Source organism: Apteryx mantelli, chromosome 8 (genome assembly GCF_036417845.1).
Source record: "Apteryx mantelli isolate bAptMan1 chromosome 8, bAptMan1.hap1, whole genome shotgun sequence".
NCBI lineage: Eukaryota > Metazoa > Chordata > Aves > Apterygiformes > Apterygidae > Apteryx > Apteryx mantelli.
Window position 1 is genome coordinate 9,337,512 of NC_089985.1, and position 19,663 is coordinate 9,357,174.

The 19,663-nt window shown below is 40.0% G+C and overlaps 1 protein-coding gene across 1 annotated transcript; it reads left to right on the top strand.

The window, feature by feature from the left end:
• The first annotated feature begins 1,787 nt into the window (after positions 1–1,787).
• Positions 1,788–19,418, top strand: SHCBP1L (SHC binding and spindle associated 1 like). The gene is made up of 10 exons (XM_067300623.1): positions 1,788–2,048; positions 4,163–4,315; positions 5,647–5,861; positions 10,638–10,724; positions 10,808–11,026; positions 13,900–14,005; positions 14,156–14,309; positions 17,071–17,321; positions 17,968–18,090; positions 19,082–19,418. The coding sequence occupies exons 1-10, from the start codon at positions 1,788–1,790 to the stop codon at positions 19,316–19,318; spliced, it is 1,806 nt and encodes a 601-aa protein (XP_067156724.1). The 3' UTR covers positions 19,319–19,418.
• Positions 19,419–19,663: the final 245 nt, after the last annotated feature.

Consider the following 19,663-nt stretch of genomic DNA (forward strand, 5'->3'; position numbering starts at 1 on the left):
GTGGCTGAACTAACCTGTATTCCTCCCCACTCCCCCACAAAAAAGCCCAAAATAGAGATGCAGAATAAAAAGGGAAAAGGGACAGGGGAAAAAAAAAAAGAAAAAGAAAAACCAAATAGAAGACAAAGAAAACACTGAAAACTAGATAAAACATTATCAAAATAAAAGAAATATTTACAATAATTTCAAGATAATGGTACTCCTTCTATAAGGTAATTCAGGCAATAGTAGCAAAGAACTCAGAACAATCTCACTGCCTGACCTAAGGAAAATAATCTGAAAGCACCAATCCAAAATCATGAGAAACATATAACTCATTTTGGCCTGAAAATGCTTGCAGGGTGCATTGCATTTTCAATTTATTTCTGAGAATACATTTCCCCTTAATTTATACATATAATTGACAACTTTTAGATACCTCTCTCGGCATTGTTTTTTCCCTTCATTTCTTCCCATACTGCAAAAGGAATTCTCAGCTAGATATTGAAAAATATAAGCCAACAAAACAAGCAACAAAAAATCCAGACAAAACAACCATATTCAGCATCTTTTTCACTTTACAGAACCACCTTTGTTTCTTCTCACAATGAAGTTGGTTGCATAATGGGTAAATTGGATTTAATGAGTTTTGCCAAATGGGTATCTCTCTAGGGTATTCCCTTCCGATTCATTTAAGCAAACATAAAAATAATTTCTCGTACAACTTTCCAGATAATCATTCAGAGTTCTTTTTAGCTTGCCCTAATTTGGGAAAATAATTGTTTTTTTTTCTTGCACCTCACTTTTTTTTTTTTTTTTAATGTCTTCCAGTCATCTCTTGTCCTTCCTTGATCTGAGACTGAAAGACCCAGAAGAGCCAAACTGGAGGTTTGTTAACCTGCAGAATTAATCAGATTTGAAAGCTTTCACTATTATTCATTTGAAGTACAGGAGCCCACAGATTTAACAAACAAATTCCATTTTTCAGGGCAAGGGAAAACAACAAGTGTTAGCCACTGGAATCCACATGGCCAGGTTTCACTTTAGCAACATCTGGATTTTCAAACAGAGAAAAAAGAATGAGTAAAACTGCACAAATAGATGACAGATAATTTAATTAGTCCCCCGAAGTATACAACAGGCAGTTAACATTTTTCTCATACTGAACTCCAGCACTCACAGTCAAGTTGCCTTCCAGGTCACAGTTGGGACAGCAGATGTTCTCCCAGTATGTTACTTGCCTCACGTTGTGCTGCCGGGGTTGCCAACTTCTTCAAGTTCAAGAGTGTAAACAGGAGTTAGCGCAATGTGGCAATTGCTCATCTCACTATAAAATTATGTAAGATAATTCTGCAGGCTTCTCTTGAATTACTGCTTCAGGCAAGGCTACAATCTGAAACGACGATCAAAACCTTGACGGCTCTGAAACGAGACTGGACAAAACACGGGCCCTACATGGCTCAAATGCAAAGGCCAAGCTGCCCCCAAACCGCCGTTCTGTTTCGGCAGCAACGCGGGAAGGGCTCAGGCAGCAGAAACCAGCCCGCCAGAGCAGCAGCGCAGAGAGGGGCGAAGCAGCCCGCAGCCGCGGCCCGTCAGGGCGCTTCCCGCCTCGTTCTTCCAGCGACGCGGAGCATCCCCCATCCCCCCCCCCGCCTGCGCCGCCTCAGCCCGGGAAAAGGCGGGAAGCGCCGGCCGCCGCGTGACCCGCACGCGCCCAACGGCCGCTGCGCGCCAGCCGAGCCCCCATTGGCTGGCCGGGCCGCGGCCGGTAGCGGCCGTTGGGCGTGTGGCGGCCGGCGCGCGGCATGGCGTCGTGTGCGGTGGCGGCGGCGGAGGAGGAGGAGGAGGAGGAGGGCAGCGCCGCAGGGGAAGAAGGCGACGGGGCTCAGCCGGCTGGGCCCTCCCGGGAGGCGCGGCTGTGCTGGCCGCCGCCTCTGCTTTCCAGCGTGAGTGAGGAGCCCGGGGAAGCCGCCCCGTTGCCGCAGCAGTACCCGTCCCGCCTGGGCGCCATGACCAAGGGGGACATGGTGGAGCTGTACTGCGACGCGCTGCTGCGGGGCTGCGAGGTGAGCGGCGGCGGGGGCGCCGTGGCGGCGGGCGAGGCGCCGCGGGGACGGGGGCGGCCCGGCCTGGCGGCACGGTAAGGCCGGGAGGAGACTGGGGGAGGGACTAACGATGCCTGGAGGAAGAAGGGGTGAGTAAAGGACAGCGAGAGCTGAAAAGTGAGCAAAGGAATGAAGGGGCAAAGGAGAACGAGCTATGATGTTAATGCATTAAATAACACCCTTCAGGATGGCTTATAAGTTACACAGAGAAGGGTCATTGCCTGTGGTTCAGAGTCAACGCAAGATGCTTATGTGCACTGTCTGCCACAATAAATTGTCTGCTATTTTGAAAAGTTCCGTGTGTTAAAAATGACCTCGTATCCTGAATCACACTTTTCTCATCATGTGTCACATCTCCAGCTTACTTTGGAAAGGGGAGAGCCCTTCTGTACGCTTGCAGATGATGACAAACTTGCCGAGAGGAGGACTGTTCAGCCCATTTCTGCCGCAGTCAATCACACTGCTTTCCAGGGGCTGGAGGAACAGTGCTTGGGCAGGGTTTGGCACACTAGAAAGTACCTGCAGTTCTAAAGAAACTGCTCTTTTGGCTGACAGTTGGGTGGCCCTGCTTAGAACCTGGAGATGGATTTAATCGGTGCTTCCCAGCTGCTCTGTTTGGAGAAACTAATTGTTTCCCTTCTTTGGGATTTATTCTAGAATGGGATTCTTGGATAATCTTTGTAACCTGTACGGTATCTTTGTTCAAATTGTTGCTTCCGGTAGTACAGACTGATGTTTCCACATCAGGGAAATGCATTTAGAACATAGGATCCTGCGTGGGGCTCATCCGAAGCCCTCAACACAAAATGAGCGAGTGGAAGCCTTGCTGGGGCCATGCTAGCAAGGGCGGCAGGACTTAAACGGTTAGCTCAGTGGTGAGGGAGGTATCTCCCATCATTGCTGATGGCACAGGAAAAGGAATCTATGTATGAAGATCAGGTGGCACCTAGCAAGAGTTAGCTTGCAGTAACTCCCTGTAAGGATGCTTCTGGATGTTCTGCATGGCTGGAAGGGCACAGCCACTGACATTGGAAATACCATTTCATACTCCTTGTTAAGTCATTAATGTGCCATTAATGTTTTTTTGCTATGTGTTTTGGGCATTTAGGGAATCATTAATGCTAGTTCTTTGTAAACTGATTTGTATGATCAACAACAGCAGGCAGATTTAACGTTCTTTGGTAGATAAGACACGCAGATAAAGGTTTATTCTGAGAATTTTTACTAAACAATTTTGCAAGGGTCATAATAAAAACAAGAAAAAACTTGATGAAGTATACTGGTAACAGCTACTATTGTTCGCCTGAATTTCTTGAGCATTTGAAACTCAGTTTGTATCATAGAACAAGAGAACATAGCACCTAAGAAGAAAAAGGGAAATGAGCTAATAGGCTCTTTCAAAGATATTGCTGCTGTTTTGAACCAGACAGGAAGATTTCCACTCGTCACAACATGGACAGGTAACCAGCAGTCTATTTTGGTGTTGTGCCAATCTGAATTGGAACATCCTTCCAAATTGTGGCACTGCATAGTGTCATAATCATTATTCCCGGTATGTTATCACTTCTGTATTTGTACATCATAACTTCCTGCACTTTCTCACATTTCCTGGAGCTTGTGGAGTTTGAAATGTTCAGTAAATGGCAGTTTTGAAGAATTAATTAGTAGGAATGGCACAAAAATACATGAGCATGCTTGTTAGGAATGTTTAGTTCTGGAGCAGTCAAGAGGCAGAACCCGGTCTTGAAACGGTGAGAAAACATCTCGTTAATAAAACAACAGATCAAAAGAAAAAAAAAATATATATATATCTAGCAGACAAGCTAATAAGTAGTCTGAGAAGGCAGCTAGTGAAGTAACTAGGTACTCTAAGCTACAGAAATGACCATACAACTATTATGAGATATAATTTAGGTATGATTCCAGGAGAGTAAACACTGGAACTGTTTTCATGTTGCATGAATGTGATGATATATATCATCTGGATACAGCCTTTTTTTTTTAACTTTGTCTATTAACTTTTCTTAGGTAACATAGAGGTAATATAGATCTTTCATCCTTAATTCTTAAAATAGGCAGAGAATGCTGGTGATGCAATGAGCAAATACCTTTTGGAAAAACTGAAGATGAAAGAAAACAACTGGCTTGGAATCTGGAAGGCTAATCCAGAGCTCTTCTTCGTCAGTTCAGAAGATTTAATTATACCTTCTATTGGAATACTTGTTGAGGTAACTTTTCTGGCTGTCTCTTATCTTGAGCTCTGATACACCTGATGATTCATGCAAACTAATTTTAGAATCAGTAAGCTAATGACCTATATACTGTATTTAAATAACAGAATTTCACCCAGGGTCTCTTGCAGTGAATGAAGTTATCTTTCCATGGGACAGAATGAGCATTACTAAGCAGAGCATGTTGTGATTAAAGTAGATTTTTTTTCTTTCTTTCTTTCTTTTTATAAAGAAAACTAATCTTCTCTTTTAAGACTTCTGTTATGTAAATACTTTCAGCTCAAGATCAAATTCTCAGTCTTCTCTTAGATAAGCTAAATTGGCTGAAGTCTTTTCATTAGACATATTTCAGCTTTGAATATTTTGTGATCTCACTGAACATTCTCCAAATTTTTAACACTATAAAAATGATGGACATGAGAATTGGATGTATTTAAGAAGCAAGCTTTCCATTACCATATGCAGAAGTAATATAAATATTTTTATACGTATTGTGTCTTTGCAGCCACCATATGTTCAGCTCTTTTTGTTCACTTACTTATCTACACTGATTCTTAAGTCGTCCTTACAGATGGCTTTCTACATAGTCAGCTGTATAGCTCTGGCTTTACTATGCTTCCAACTAAACTTTGCTAAACTTTTCTGAGCAGGATCATTTACTTGGAGCATCTTTTGAAAAAACAAAACAAACCTCAGTCCATATTTAATTTTACAGTAACTCTTCCTGCTTTGGTTTGTTTCTGAGAATTTCCATTCAGACTTTTTTGAAGATCACCTTCATAGAGACTGCACCTGGAAAGTTTCAGTCTGAAAATGAAGCTTCATCAAAGTTGGAAGCAACTAAGACAAGTTATTTAGTGTGGAAAAGCTAAATAAGTACTTGCATTGTTTACGCAACTTGAATACATGTTTACGCAACTTTGAATACATGAGTCACAAGCATCACTTTAAAATATAAATTCAGAAACTAGCATTTGGGACAGCTTAAATATGCTTTTGTTACCTACTTGTAGATACCGGTTACTATAGCTGCCTGATGTAGCCATTATTTTTAATGTATGCTGTACATAGCCTGCAAATGACTCATATATATTCTGCTGGGAAAGAATTACAAGAAGATAAGATGCTATTTGCACAAATACTGACTTTTAGTTTAATATTGTAGACCATTTTTGTATGTGAAACTTTCAGGAATTGTTTTAAAAAAAAACCTTTGTGAGTTAAATTGCAAGATCATACAAATACTCCTATTTCTATTGTTCTTTTTATGTATATGATGATACTAATGTAAAGAGATACTGACATATGTAGCCTTTTGTCTAAATTAGGTTACTTGGAAACCACCTCAGAGTTCATCATCTCAGCTCAAAGCCTCTGTATCTGTTGCTGAACCATTTTCTTCTAATATTGCGAATATACCAAGAGAATTGGTTGATAATATTTTGGAGGACTTGGACCATTGCGTACCTTTGCTGGAAGTCTACCCTGTAGAGGGACAGGACAGTGCTGTGTTTGAAATTGCTCAGGCTTTGGAAGTTGTGAGGTATTTAGCATATTTTGCACTATTTTATCATTCACAGCTGATAAAACATTAACTAAGGAGCTGTATCCATAGCAGAAATATTGGAAAGGTTACTTCATTTTGGTAATAGTGTAAGAGGAATCACAAAGAAAACTTGGATCTGAGGTGTGGTAAAACTGAAAACGTATTGCGAGAAAATCCATGTCACATGTCTAGGAAACTTATTTCACTGATTGACCCAGCCTAGAAGTGTCAAACAGGTTCTCATTCCCACATCCTTGGCTCTACATAAATCTCTAGCATTTAGTCTCATCACTCAAGCAGCTCCCCCCTACCTTTTTCCTTTTACTTCAAAATTGCTCCTTTTTGCTTTATTGCTTTAAGTGCATGGCCTTTTTAAGGCTATAGCCATCTGTCTTGAGAGTTGACGTGACATTTTTGAACTTTTTTTTGGTTAAAAAATGTCAGCTAAGCAATATTGGTATGGATTCTGATGACTGAGAACCACTTGGGGAGAAAAAGGGAATTGCAAAGTTGACTTTGTTCCCAGTGTTACTTTTAAAGTGACACTTCTAAGTCAATGATTTTTTGGTTTAGAAATCTACGTTCTTCTCAAAGATTTGGGGGGGGGGAGATTTTTAATATTGGTTTGTTTAAAAAATTCATAAAGCAAACAGCCTAGAAGACTAAAAGAAATAACTCTTGTTCTGAGTTTTGAAAAATTTAGCTTTTGGCTTTGTCCTGAGGTTAGGGAATAAAAAGAAACCATAATCTCAACTCTTAAGAGTTTGAAAACATGAAAATATTTTCTCATTTATATGTTGATTTGTTTTGCTTCATTTTTGGTGCCTCAGTTACGCTTCAAATAAAGATTACAAAACAGCAGTCTGTAATTACTAAGAAGTCTTTTCTCATAATGGTGTGACTTTGTTTTTTTCCACTTTATGTAAGACTAGCTACTTGAAAAAACTGCAGAGACTGTTAAATGCAGATTAGGTATTTGCAGTAACGCTGAGGGCCATATAAGCATGTCATTAGATGAACTTAGTGAATATGTGACTCCCAGCAGAGAATGGTAACTCACTTGCGCAGTGTATTTTATTTCTGTTAAAGTCTTTCTTAATAGTGTAGAAAGTACTATGTATGTAAATAGTCTTCAGAATGTTAAAAGATTATGTTATTGTCAAAAGTGAGCATGCAGGATCTCTTTACAAAAAAATTCACTCAAACCAACATAACATCACCTTTTTCAGCTTTGTTAGTAAGCTTAGTGCTGGTGGGTTGGTTGCTGCTGTGTAGGGGGCTGTTCCCTCTGAGAGGTGGGAACAAACAGGTATTAAAGCTGGAACTTAGCTCTGATTCTTCCACTGATTTGATGATGATGGCAATACTTTTTTAGCAGTCATTTGCATATGCAGATTAATATCTTTCTGCATGATTTGTCCTAATTTGCATAAAACAAGAACATTGTGTTGCTCATTCAACTTCTATTCATTTCTTCCTGTGGGTGCCAGATGCTTTGTGATCTGTTACCACTGTGGGCTTGTGAACACAAACTCCTACGAAAAACAAGAAAAGCCCTTCTGAAGCTGACTTTTGTAACAGCTATGCTTCACAGTGAAGTACCATCGCATTAGAAATTTCTCACAAGGTTGATTGCCTCTCGAATGCCAGTGCCTCGCGTTGGTTGAAAGAGTTGGAAGTTTTGTAGTGACCTCTTTGACGGGCACTTTTTCTGCTGGGTTTGCTTCTGCTCTTTTCTTTGGTGCCACCAGGTAGGACTGAAATTATTTTAGAGTACAAAGGAAATCAGTGTCACTTCATAAAAACATCCTTTCCAGGAAATAGCACAGAAATGATTAATATTAAATATAGGAGATTTGAACCAGATTCTACATCAAAGGAACCTTGCCATGAAGATAACAGTCAGTTTAAGCCCCTCTAACTGAGGCTGTTATTGAACAGCACAGTTCTGCCTTGTTCCAACCATATATTCCCATTGCTTCTGTTGAGTTTGCAGCCTTATACTGAGGTGGATCAGTGAGCTGATCTAACTGAAAACCCACCAAAACAGTATTAGCAGAAAAGTGGGGCCAGAGTTCTCGGGATATTCAGGAGCAGCAGCAATGGGCACGCTTGGGCTTAAACTGACCATATAGCTACATCTATTTCGGAACTTACCTGCTTTCTCCTCTGTCACATATGTCTTCATATAATGTAGGAGCCAATATTCCCTACTTCTTACTCAGGAAAAGCTAGTGAAAGTAGAAGTAGGTCAGCAGAGTTTCCTGCTCCACATTCCTGCCTCATGGTCTCCCTGCTGTATTCCCCTAGGTCCCTCAGCAAGATACCGCTGTAGCCGATGTGCTTCATTTCGCACTGCTTTCTCTCACTTGTGGGAGGGGTGTTATGTGTGCAGGGTGTAGATGCTAGCCTCTTACTGCTAGGACACTGGTGTCTATTTTCTGTCTGTTCTTTTTGGTCAGTGCGGCATAACCGAGTCTGCTTTTTCATAGCGCTTGCTCATTTTCTTCTTTATCGGTGTAGTAGAGCAGCCCAACTTCAACTGGCACAGGCAGGCTAATAAAAGTGCACCACTCTTACTGGGCTGCACTGGAATAACTGGCCTCCACAGACAGAGGTGCGACTTTCCCCCTCTTCCACCCCTTCCTCTTCTTTTGTGGTAGACTGCTGCCCTGCCAAATGATGAACTAAACGCAATTCCATTTCAGAAGTATCGCTGAGTTTCTGGCTGTTTGTGCAAGCAGCCTGCCAGCTCCCCTAGCCAATCTAAACGTCTGTATTAGCACTAAGGAATTTTATTGCAGCTGCAAAAGGTCATAAACACCGGTGCTACTGCTCATCTGTTTTTCCAACGTCATTTGTCCCAAATGATCCAAACAGTTTGTGTGTGTGTGGTGTGCATATGTATGGGCAGGTGTTTTAAAGCTCTCTCCTCTCTCTTGAAGATTCAGGTTACAAACTGGAGAATCACAAATATTAGTTCATTAATTTGGGGTTGTTCTATCTGTTTTGAGACTGTTAGCTCAAATGAGATAGACAGGTCTCAGACCTATGGCACTTGAAAACCTTAGTCTTGAAATACACATTTTGCCCTTCATGAATAAATCTACACATGGTCTGGGATTTTTTGTTTGTTTGCTTTCTTTTATTTTTGTTTTTTAAAGGTAGGAGGCATTCCAAGAAATTCTGATTAAATCCTCATGGAACTGTTGGATAACTAAAAATCTAATGTTTCACAGTCAGAGATCTACTAAAAATCTTTTAATTCATCTTCTAAGAACAGAATCAAACTGTTTTGGTTATTATGATTAGCTTTCATGTTACAAGCTTAGCAACCATTTCCTTCTGCTTCCATCGTTGCTTTTGCAATGTCTTAATGTTTTCTAATTCCTTTAAGCATCATCTCTGTGAGGATGGTATCAGGTGACTACCTGAAACATCTTATCACCCTCCTAATCTCAAAATCTTTTTGTAAGAAAGTTGTGCTTATTTGGCAAGTTATCTGTTACATTCTGCAGAAAACCAGGTAAGTTTTATTGTCCTCGAGTGCTTCCTACTCTTCCCTTCTCCCACCACCACCATAAATGATAGTCAAGCCAGAATTTTATCTCACCTGTACATTATTTGCAGTCCTTCCCATATTAGGACAATTGTTTTAGAATTTCTAGCTTTTTTTAACCCCCCTAAAAGGATCAACATAGGCATTATCAGCCCCAAAACAGCTCCATTATGTTCTTCCCCTCCTTATAATAGCTCAGCTAGTCAAGAATGGGGTTGTGTCCTGTCCAGAACAGTATTTTTCACTGGATAATTTCATGATTGCAGAGCCTTACTGAATGCCTTTCTTGCTTTAAATCAGATGCATTATATTTCTCTAAGGAATTCTTTTGAAGACAAAAGATCTTGAAATTGTCTTTCTTCTCTTTTTCTTTCTTTTCCATTTCTCCTGCTATGAGGAGTCTTTTAGTTAAAGAAAAGTGAACCTAGCCTTGCAAAAAAGCCAGTTTCTCCTTGGTCTGCTGCTTCTGCTGTGTTTAAGTTTCAAGATTCCTGTATGGAAATGTGGTATAGCATCAGGTGTTTGCGAAGAGAAAACCGTCGTTGTGGGACTTCTGCAGGAAGACAAAGAATTTTGAGATTGCCCAGCAGATCTTGTTCTCCTGTCAGCAGTATTTTCATGTGCTATATAATACGTGAATATGTAAAATAAAACTATCCTCCTAGAGTTGTCTAACCTTCACGTGGAGCAGAATTTATCTTTTGTTATCTCATTTTGCGAGATTGTCTGGGGAGTTAGAGTTCTCCAAATAGGTTAAATTCACGGCAATATGTTTCAAAGCTAGTGGGAAAGCATTTGGGGGTTGTATTTCTTTCCGTGTATCTTCCCCACATACCTCACTCCACCCCAAAGCTGTCTCTGGTATTGGAAGGTGAGTAATAATACAGTGGAAATGTGTTACGAACTACATGCCCATTTCCATGAAGAACAGTTTGGTTAGTACTCTTACCCTTCTGGACAGCCATATAAATCTGCTAATATGCCATGGAAACTTTCTAGGTACTTTAAGTAGGCAAAAGAAACAGAGATGTAGAATTAAGCAGGTTTATCTTGCAGGAAACTAGATTGCAGTGTTGTATTGAGTCCTGGGTTTTGTGGTTTGAGACTATTTCAGTGGAAAGTTATGACTAGTTTGTCAGGGGAGAAAAAAAAACCTCCTGCTCTCTACTGCTGCTGTATCCACTTACGTATTGTCATGTGAATATATCCTACAGATTCTTCTATGATTTCATTTGGAGGGACTGGGATGCTGGTGAAAGCTGTGAGACATATTCGGCTCTGGTAGAAGAGAGAATTAACCTGTAAGTATCTTACCAAAAGAAAAAAAAATGTACAGAGTTCTTTTTACAAAGAGTTCTTCCTTTTTACTTCTTGCTTTTAAAAGTTGGTGTGATATTCAGAATGGAACTATTCCTGCTCCAGTGGGTCACCGTTTCAAAAAACATCTGGAGAAGTATAAAATCTTGCGTTTGGAATTGATTCAGTATCAAAGTAACATTGAAGAAGAACCCACAGAAGAAGAAGTTGTAGAGTGCTGGAAAAAGTACTATGAACTAGTAATGCTGTGTGGGTTGCTGAAGATATGGGAGGACCTACGCCTCAGGTAACCCTTCTGTTATCAGCTACCTGAAAATTCCAATCAAAATCTGTTCCAAGGAGTGGTTGTTGCTTGTTATCTTCAAAAAGTTATTTTTTGTTAATAAGTGCTGTGGTTATAATTTTAGAAGTTTCATACTTGCTGTTTGTATAATTTTTAATGGCATTATTACACAGAAGTAAAGTGTGATATTACCCTTTCTTGTACAGCTACTGAATAGGTAAAATTTAAATCTCTAGCACGCCCCTTGCTTTTCTTGTTCGAGTAAGGACTGGAGTATTCTGATTAACTGGCAGTTTCAGAACTACTACATTTCAGGAGAGTGTGTGTGTGGATTCACACTACAAAAATATGCAAAATTAAATTAGGTTAAGACTGCACGCTCAACCGTTTAGAAACTAAAAATGTCACAGTGCTAGGGATGCCTGTGCAAGTGCCATATTGCATTGCAGTGGTCTTGATCAGGCATGATCACATGCCATTTTTGAGCCTCCTCCTAAGGAAGTGACTCCTGGGACTGTCCGTCCATCACTCTTCTTCATATGCTACTGAAATTGATGTCAGATTTCAGTAAAATTTGCTCAAGGGCTGAGCTTCCCAGGGAAGTTTCCAAGAGGTTAAGTAGTGAAAACAGGCAGATAACTAGACATCGTGAGCTTGCATACTTTAACGGTGTGAAGTTCAGTACATCTCAAAATGCAGTTCCAGAGCAACCGTGTTTCATTGGTTCTGGTGTCCGTAAAACAGTGACATTTTTTAATTGGACCTCTGCTTTTTGAATGCAGAGGCTGAGTGGTGGTCACTGTATGCACAGCTGATTTATTAATAAATGCTCATTTAATCCATCTTATTATAAATAAATGTATACACTCCATCACTAAGTATATTTAACCTTTTAGCATGGTCTTTTAATAGTGTTCTGATGAAAGTATGTTGGTTTATTATGAATGAATTATTCCAACACTTCTAGGGAGCAGAGTGCTATTGTAACCATTTTGTAAGTAAGGATTAAAGTCAAATTTGTTTGGTGGGAAGAGGAAAAAAAAAAGATTGCTTTGGGCTGTATATTTGAGAAGCCTGGAGCTTGTTTTCCAGGTTATTTAGCAATTTGTAACTACTTTGGAACTGTAGTTTTCATTGCCTGCATATCCACAGGCTAATCTGGAGATGCCTTAAACATAATGCACAGAATATAAAGGGCGTACAATTAATATGTGAAACTGGATTAAATCTTCTGTCTAGAATTATGTAGAAAATCTGGCAGAGTCAGGGAGAAAATTCTTTTTCTCATGTAGCATATAAATCCCTTAATTATGACTTGAGTGATTATGTACCACAAGCACTCCTGACCAGAAATATTTTATATCTTAAGAGGAGTGGTGGGGCAGAAGCATATTGAGCAAAAAAATTCTCTTTGGTATCAGGCACAGTATAATAAAGAGTAAATATTTTTGCTTTTTATCATAATGTGTCCTTGTATTTTTAGATAACTTACTCTATTTTAATTCTAACTTTTATATCCATGGTCCTTGGTTGTCCTCAGACTATTGAGCTCTGATCAGCGCCTGGTATTTACCGATTCTTTCTTTCTCCCATTTCTTAAATTTATCTTCAGATAATCTTCTGTTGGATTAGCAGAACTTTTAATGTCGCATTCTATCCTTCCACCCACCACAGATACTGATGTTGTGCTAGCAAAGTTCATACTTCAGACACTGCCAGATTTTCTGAGTCACTGAAAGATTAAAAAAAAAAGTTTGTCACACTGCCTTGGAAAATATTACATCACTGGGACTTTCTCCCAGAAGTTTTCTGCGCTAAGAGTATCCTACAGGTCGTGCTCATACAGTTCCCACATTGGGAGGTTGGATGATACTAAATCCTCAAATTCTTTCTCACCACAAAGTCCCAGAATTGGTCAGGCCTGCAAAGGGAAGGGATGAAAGGTGGAGGATAAGCATAAATATATGTAGAAAACACCGTCAGAAATGCCACTTATTGGAAGCTTTGTCCACACAATGAATGAAGCAGCATTCCTATGTAAAAAGCATATAATTAAAATTATCATAAATCCACCTCCCTGTTTGTCTGCAGTAACTTCAGACTCCATGGCTCAATTGCACATGGGTCCCTGGGCTGACAGCACCTCTTAGCAGTGGAACAGCTGTGTACTGGCCTGCTGCTAGATGTGACGGAAAGACAGAAGGTTGTTTGACTTCGCAGCTGCTCTCTAGAGTGCAGTGTGCTACAACTTGGGAATAACTGATTTGGTTGCAAGGTCTCAAAGGGAGACTAACCCAGTGACTGAAGATCAGTGTCTTGAAGTGCATTAATGAACACTCATCTCAGCACAGTAAATAGATTATGCAGTCAAGGAAGCCTGAAATGCTGCTTGAAGGTAGATGATGCTTAAACTTCATCAAAGCAGTTTTGGCCCTGTCTGTATTAGTCTGTCTAACAAATGTTATAAAAGTGGCTACATGAGAATAAACAGCACTGTTTAGAATTCAGCATTTGTTTCCAAATGTGAGTCAAAGCCCAGAACCTTAACATTTAACTAATCCAAAGTTTATTGAGGATTGGGGTGCGTCACATAGGTGGTTTTGAGTGGTAAATGATTCTGGCCTAAACAAGATGGAAATACTGAAGATGGTGCTTTTGAACCTTTTTTTTTTTTTTTTTTTAATCCTCAGTGCTGTGAGGTTTTTGTGAAGCTGAACGTTCCTGGTATCTTTGTCATCGAGGATATTGCACTTAAAATGCACACCCCTGTTCAATGCAATAATAGATTTAGCATAACTTTAAGTCATTGTTCATAGGCATCGGAAATGTTTTGCTTAAAATTTAACTGTAGTACATAGATTTCGTCTCAATTTCAGAGCCCACGGACCTCTGACCCCAAGGATACTAAGGCGCAGGAAAGGGTACAGAGATGATGGGAAAACTGTAACTCATACTGTAGCTAAAACAATGACAGCTGAAATGGTAAGGAAAGCTTTTTCCTTGTTCAAACTGTGTATGAATCAGAAAAACTATGCTAAACAAAGCCAAGATCAGTTGACACAGGAGACGTGACATTGTTTTGTTTTGAATTTGCTCAGACCTAGGAAGTGGTGCTCTCTCCTTCCTGTACAGGTTAAGGGGTTTTCTGTGGACACTCCACTTCAGCATCATGAGAATCTGAACGTGGCTTTAGAAAACTGTTATAGTGGAGACACCGTGGTGGTTTTTCCAGGAGAATATAAGGCTGTAAACTTATCCATGTTAACTGAAGACATTATTATTAAAGGTTAGTATTGTGTTCTTCTTAATTTACCTCTGTCTTTATGAACTGTAGCTCTAAAGCAGTCTTGATTATTGACTCTTAAATAAAGGTCAGGGAAAAATATGCCTACCAAAGCTTTTAACTGGATTAAAAACTTCCAGTGTGAAAATAAATGGCAGAGTGTAATTTGTTCGTTACTACCAGAAGAAAAATACTGTGCAACTTGAATACAGTAAAACAGGAATTCAGTGGAAAAATCCATTCAGTAAAACTTTTAATAGCTAACAAGCCAGTAATCTTATTGATAAAGGATAGGTTCTCCTCATCCCCACTGATAGGTGGACACAGAAAATTTGCATGCATTGTTTTGTTTTTCGTGGCAGAAGAGATAGATAATTTGGTTGTTTTTAAGCAGCATAAATTAAATACAAATAATAGCACCTCTAAAATAGGCAGGCCGTTGTCCCTGATGTCTCTTGAAAGAAGGGGGTTTTTCTGTTTGTTTGTTTCTAATAAGAATGTCGATGTCAATGCTGCGTTTAACCCTACTATAAGGTGATGGGCTTAATTAGAAATTAGCACCAACACACTTTGCAGTCATGGTCAGTAAATCACACCTTACAAATATAAAGCCTGCATGCACTGATTATTTAAAAACATACACTCGCATACATTTCCTTTTTCAGGCTGAGGCCTACATCATCTCATGATCTTGCATCTTACAAAGTATGGCATCAGGTTCTGAGTTTATTTTATACTTTATCATTTTTTTTCTGCCTTTTAGTTTCATGAAAAATGATGCAACAAATGCTCCTTCAGTTGTCCTTCAGTTCTGGTGTGACTTTTCTTTGTGTGCATTACTTCCAGGTGATAATGTTTACTAAAATACTCGTTAAAGCTGGCCATTCTGTGACATGATGGTTTGTGCTACCTGGTACAACAAAGTTCCCAGCAATGGTACAGACAAACTGAAGCCACTTCTTGCATCTCAGTGATTTACTTACGCACACAGACACACCCACACACACACCCCCACTTTCAATGCATGCTCTTCACTGAGGCCAATGCAAATACCAAGGCACTATCTGTTCCTTCTTACTACATGACTTCCACGTCCTTCTGGGACCAACCTGCACAGGTATGACTTGGAAAAACAGGGCCTCATGCAAAGCTGCTGGTGGGGATTTTTATTCAGTGCCTGCTTATTTCAAGGCTGCTTTAGTGCAGCTTTCTGTTATTGCTCAGAACAAGGTAATGTTGAAAATTTTTCAGGGCTCCTGTCAGTGTCAGGAAAAAATCACCAGGAGGTTAGGGAGCAGGCAGTGAAGTGTCCTTCTGACGTTCATTGCTTAGAACTTCCTTTAATTTGCTTATTTTCCCATTCCTGGAACTCCTGGGGGGGCTTCTTTTCTTCTCCCAGTTCTCCAGCTTTGGTTTGTTGCAATTACCTGAATGTAAACTGTTTGTGTTTGTAAATACACACTTTTTTTCCTTCAAGGGAGACTTTGAAAGAGGCAGCAGAAAACGTAAGCGAAGCTGGGGCCCTGGTGCGCCTATGAAGCGTGCCTTCCTGCTGCCCGCAGCAGGGCCATACGCTGCGTTGACAGATGTTTCAGAACTAGAAGTGCTCTTTCTCATTCTGTTGAGAAAGTGCTTTTAGGCAGCTATTTCAGATCCCTTCGCTTGTCAATGCTCAGGGTGAGCAGACACGTTACAGATTAGCAGTGTTCCCCTCTTCATCTTTTTTGTAGTTTTTAAACTCTTACTGCACCTCTTTTTCAGAGAGAGGTAAGACATCACTACCCTGCATATTAAGGCACTCACCTTGATTAAATCATACCTGTGACAGTAGGTTTCCCTGAGTATTCCTCACCGCATTTTTAATTTGGAGGCAGAAAAGAGATCGCTTAACTAACTGCAATGCTAATTTGGTCAGTTCTCTCAGGAACAAATCATTCAAAATATTATGTGCACACTTTTAACGCTTGCTCTGCAGATCAAGAACAAATACTTGTACATAATTCTGTAGGAAGACTCTTTCTGTACAGATACTGCTTATGAGAAAAGACTTTTTTTCAAGAGAAAACGTTGGGGGTAGCTGTGACGTGTCTTGGAGATGGCTGTCTTGAGATCAGCGGGATACCATTAATGCTGACACTACAAATGACCTCTTAGCGTTCTTCTAACCGTTCTTTAAGTAGGGATCCTAGAGTAGTTTGGTTGAATTCCTCTCCACTGGTGGGAAGCTGCCTACATCTAAAGAAGTTTTTTCACTTCTCATACTGGGCTACATTATGTGAAGTGCCGCCTGAGTAATCTCCTGCAAATTTACTGTAACAGCACAGTAAAAGGCAGACTCTCAGATGTCTTGTGTGACCGATTCCAACAGGCTGCTCACAACAGACAGGCCACTGTATATTACCTCAAAGACAACAGTTAACATGTTGTATTTTCTCTTTAGTGCTGAGATACTCACATCCACGCCCTTTTGCTGTGTGTTCCGATTGTCAGGCTTTTGAAACTACAGTTTACGTGAACAGCATTAGTGCTTTCTATTTAATGCAGCGTGGTGCATACAATCAGGCATGCAAGCATGGGGGCCAGTTGAAGAAATTAAGCTTTAAAGTACTTGGTTTCACTGCAATTTGTAATTTGTTGGTAGCATTTTTAATAGTTACATTAGAAGTTTTAAAACAAGCAAGATACACTTGTCAGTTTGTTTCTTAAATTTTTATCCGTCATATAATTGTTTTGATACTGCTATACTCTTCTCCTTTTCCATCAGGAACTGGAAAACCAGAAGAAACGATGATTGTTTCAGAACCAACTCATGATAGTTTTGTGGTATCCAAAGCCCAAGATATAAAGCTAATGCACCTTACGCTGGTACAGCAGGGGACAGTCGATGGTATCATGGTTGTTGAATCTGGCCACCTGACTTTAGCAAACTGTGTATTAAGGTGCGAAGGAACTGGAGTCTGTGTGCTCACTGGGGCTTCTCTGACTGTCACAGACAGTGAGATTACTGGAGCTCAGGTACTTCATTCTTGAATTTCAAATAATTAAGTTTATTGTACAAGAAATGTGAATGTTCTAACCAGCTGGCTTTTTGAAACAAAGGACAGATCAATTTACTGACAGAGTAAACTCATCCCAAGCTCAGATTTTACTGTGAAAACGTACATGTCATTTCAAGTTAATTTTCAGTTCCCTGTAGCCAGACTGTTTAAGCTCTTCATTAGCACATCAATCCTTGTTTAGACTGCTGTATTCATTTCTAGCAGAGGAAGTGTTGGCAAAGATTATTGCTTTCCCACTTAACTTGCCCTGAGGGATTACATATTAAAAAACAGACTGAATATTGTTAAGCACTATTTTAATGCTTGACACTTTATCTATGCACTGGAGTTTTACATATTAAAATATCTCCTGAACTGTAGTTTTTAGATGCTAAATAGTCAATGATGTCACCTTTTCCCTCCGCAGCCTGCAATCTGAGCAGTTCTCAGAACTGTGCCCTTAAAAGTTCTGTTTCTCAACATCAACTTGCAATGTAAGAATATGACCTACAGAATTTCAGAACGCTATTACACTTAACTGTACTCTGAGTGACAGATTATTTTTTTAAACAGTCCTTACAAGCAACATTAAATTGGATTTAATCTCTTTGTTTAATGAACAGGGTGCTGGTGTTGAGCTGTACCCAGGGAGCACAGCTATCTTAGAAGGTAACAAAATTCATCACTGCAATAATATCAGAACTAGTGAGACCTCGCATCGTAGCCTGGGTGGCATTAATATTAAGGTAACAATTTATGGTCTTTTTCTAGTAATAGTAGATTATAGCTTTACAGTTACAATTCAGAATCATTTTTGTAAATTGACCTGAAAAACATGGAGTTTACTCTAAAAAGGGTATTTCTTTAGCTAGGACTTAATGTTCAAGTACCCCAGTAAAACTGTTTTCAGCCAGTATCATAGAACTTTGTACACACGCTTGAAAATCCCTGGTATCTTACTCTGCCTCCTAAAACCTACTAAATTAAAAGCAGGGAAAAGCAAATGATAGTTATGTAGTTGAAAGCAAACGGCCCTACTACACATGACAACAAAACCTTAACTGGAATAGCAGGACGTAATCCCGAGCTGCTGTCTGACAGGAGGCCGACTTGCTAGGGTACATCTGCATTTTTCCCCGTATCCCCGGTTGTGTTCTGCACAAGTCAAGCCTGAGGACTTGACCCTGAGCTTGCATGCAGCCAGGAAATGGGCTGTTCTGCTTGTCAGCACCAGAGGGGCAGTCTAAGAAGTGTTTTCAGGGTATCACTGACATGCTGTAGCTGCAGAGTTCCTCAAAATTAATTAATCTTTACTTTTTTGCCAGGCTGTGAAAGAGCTCCTCTGTTGCCCTTGTATAAAACAGCCTGCTGCTTCAGGGCCCTCCCTTAAGCTCTGTTCTCTTCTGTGCTCGCCTTGCACCCATCTCCTACTTCCTACTGAAATGCTGTCTTCCCTTGAAGACTAGCAACAACTAGAAGGTGAAATTGGAGAGCTTTAACAGATGTTAGATCATATTTAAGAGCTGTAGGCTTAATATTGAAACCACTAAGTGTATTCTCTTTAAAACCACTGGACATTGCATGGTTCCAGCTTTGCATCAGTAATGTTACTGGGCTAACACGAAGTTTGAGGTGCAAAGCAAGTGAGGTCCAGATGTAATAAATAGATACGGAAAGAGAACACAGCTAATACTGCACTGTATCTTTCAATGTCCATCCCTTTTGATCCCCCTACAGGTTGTTCCCGTCCCCAAACTGAAGATGAAAAATAATCACATTTTTAGTAACAGTGGCCACGGAGTCACCATTCTTCAGCCTACGGAGACACCTACAGCAGCAGAAGGGATTGTGGAATTTACTGCATCAGGTGATGCAGAAGAAGATGCACTTTCCAAATTAATCCAGGATTTACGTTTGGAGATGAATACTAATACACTTGATGACATCAAAGATATTGCTGTAATTCATAGCTAGACATCTAAGGGTCAAGTGGCATTTAGCTTTAACAATTTCAATTAAAGAAAGAGTGTTTCACTTTCACTTTTTCTTTTTTAAGAACCTTTCATTAGAAATATACAAAATTTTGGACATGCTTTAAACTTTACTCAAACACCAAAGCTCCCTCCTCCCCCCGGTAAGCGGAGCTCATTTAATCCTATTGACTCCAGTGGGATAAGTACTCCAGGCAGATTAGTGGGGGGGCTCTTTGTTTTTAACCTCCTCAGGCTTGGTAACATAACTGTTAAATGGTTTGGTTTTTGTACAGAGCTGTGCCCACAGCCATCTTACCGTGTTCTCCTTGTGATGCTGAGGCCTTGT

Bases quoted from the DNA above. Each gene is read 5' to 3' on its own strand.
- SHCBP1L (XM_067300623.1), top strand. From the start codon at position 1,788: ATGGCGTCGTGTGCGGTGGCGGCGGCGGAGGAGGAGGAGGAGGAGGAG. The intron at 4,316-5,646 runs GTAACTTTTCTG...TGTCTAAATTAG, and splicing joins CTATTGGAATACTTGTTGAG to GTTACTTGGAAACCACCTCA. The intron at 10,725-10,807 runs GTAAGTATCTTA...TGCTTTTAAAAG, and splicing joins GTAGAAGAGAGAATTAACCT to TTGGTGTGATATTCAGAATG.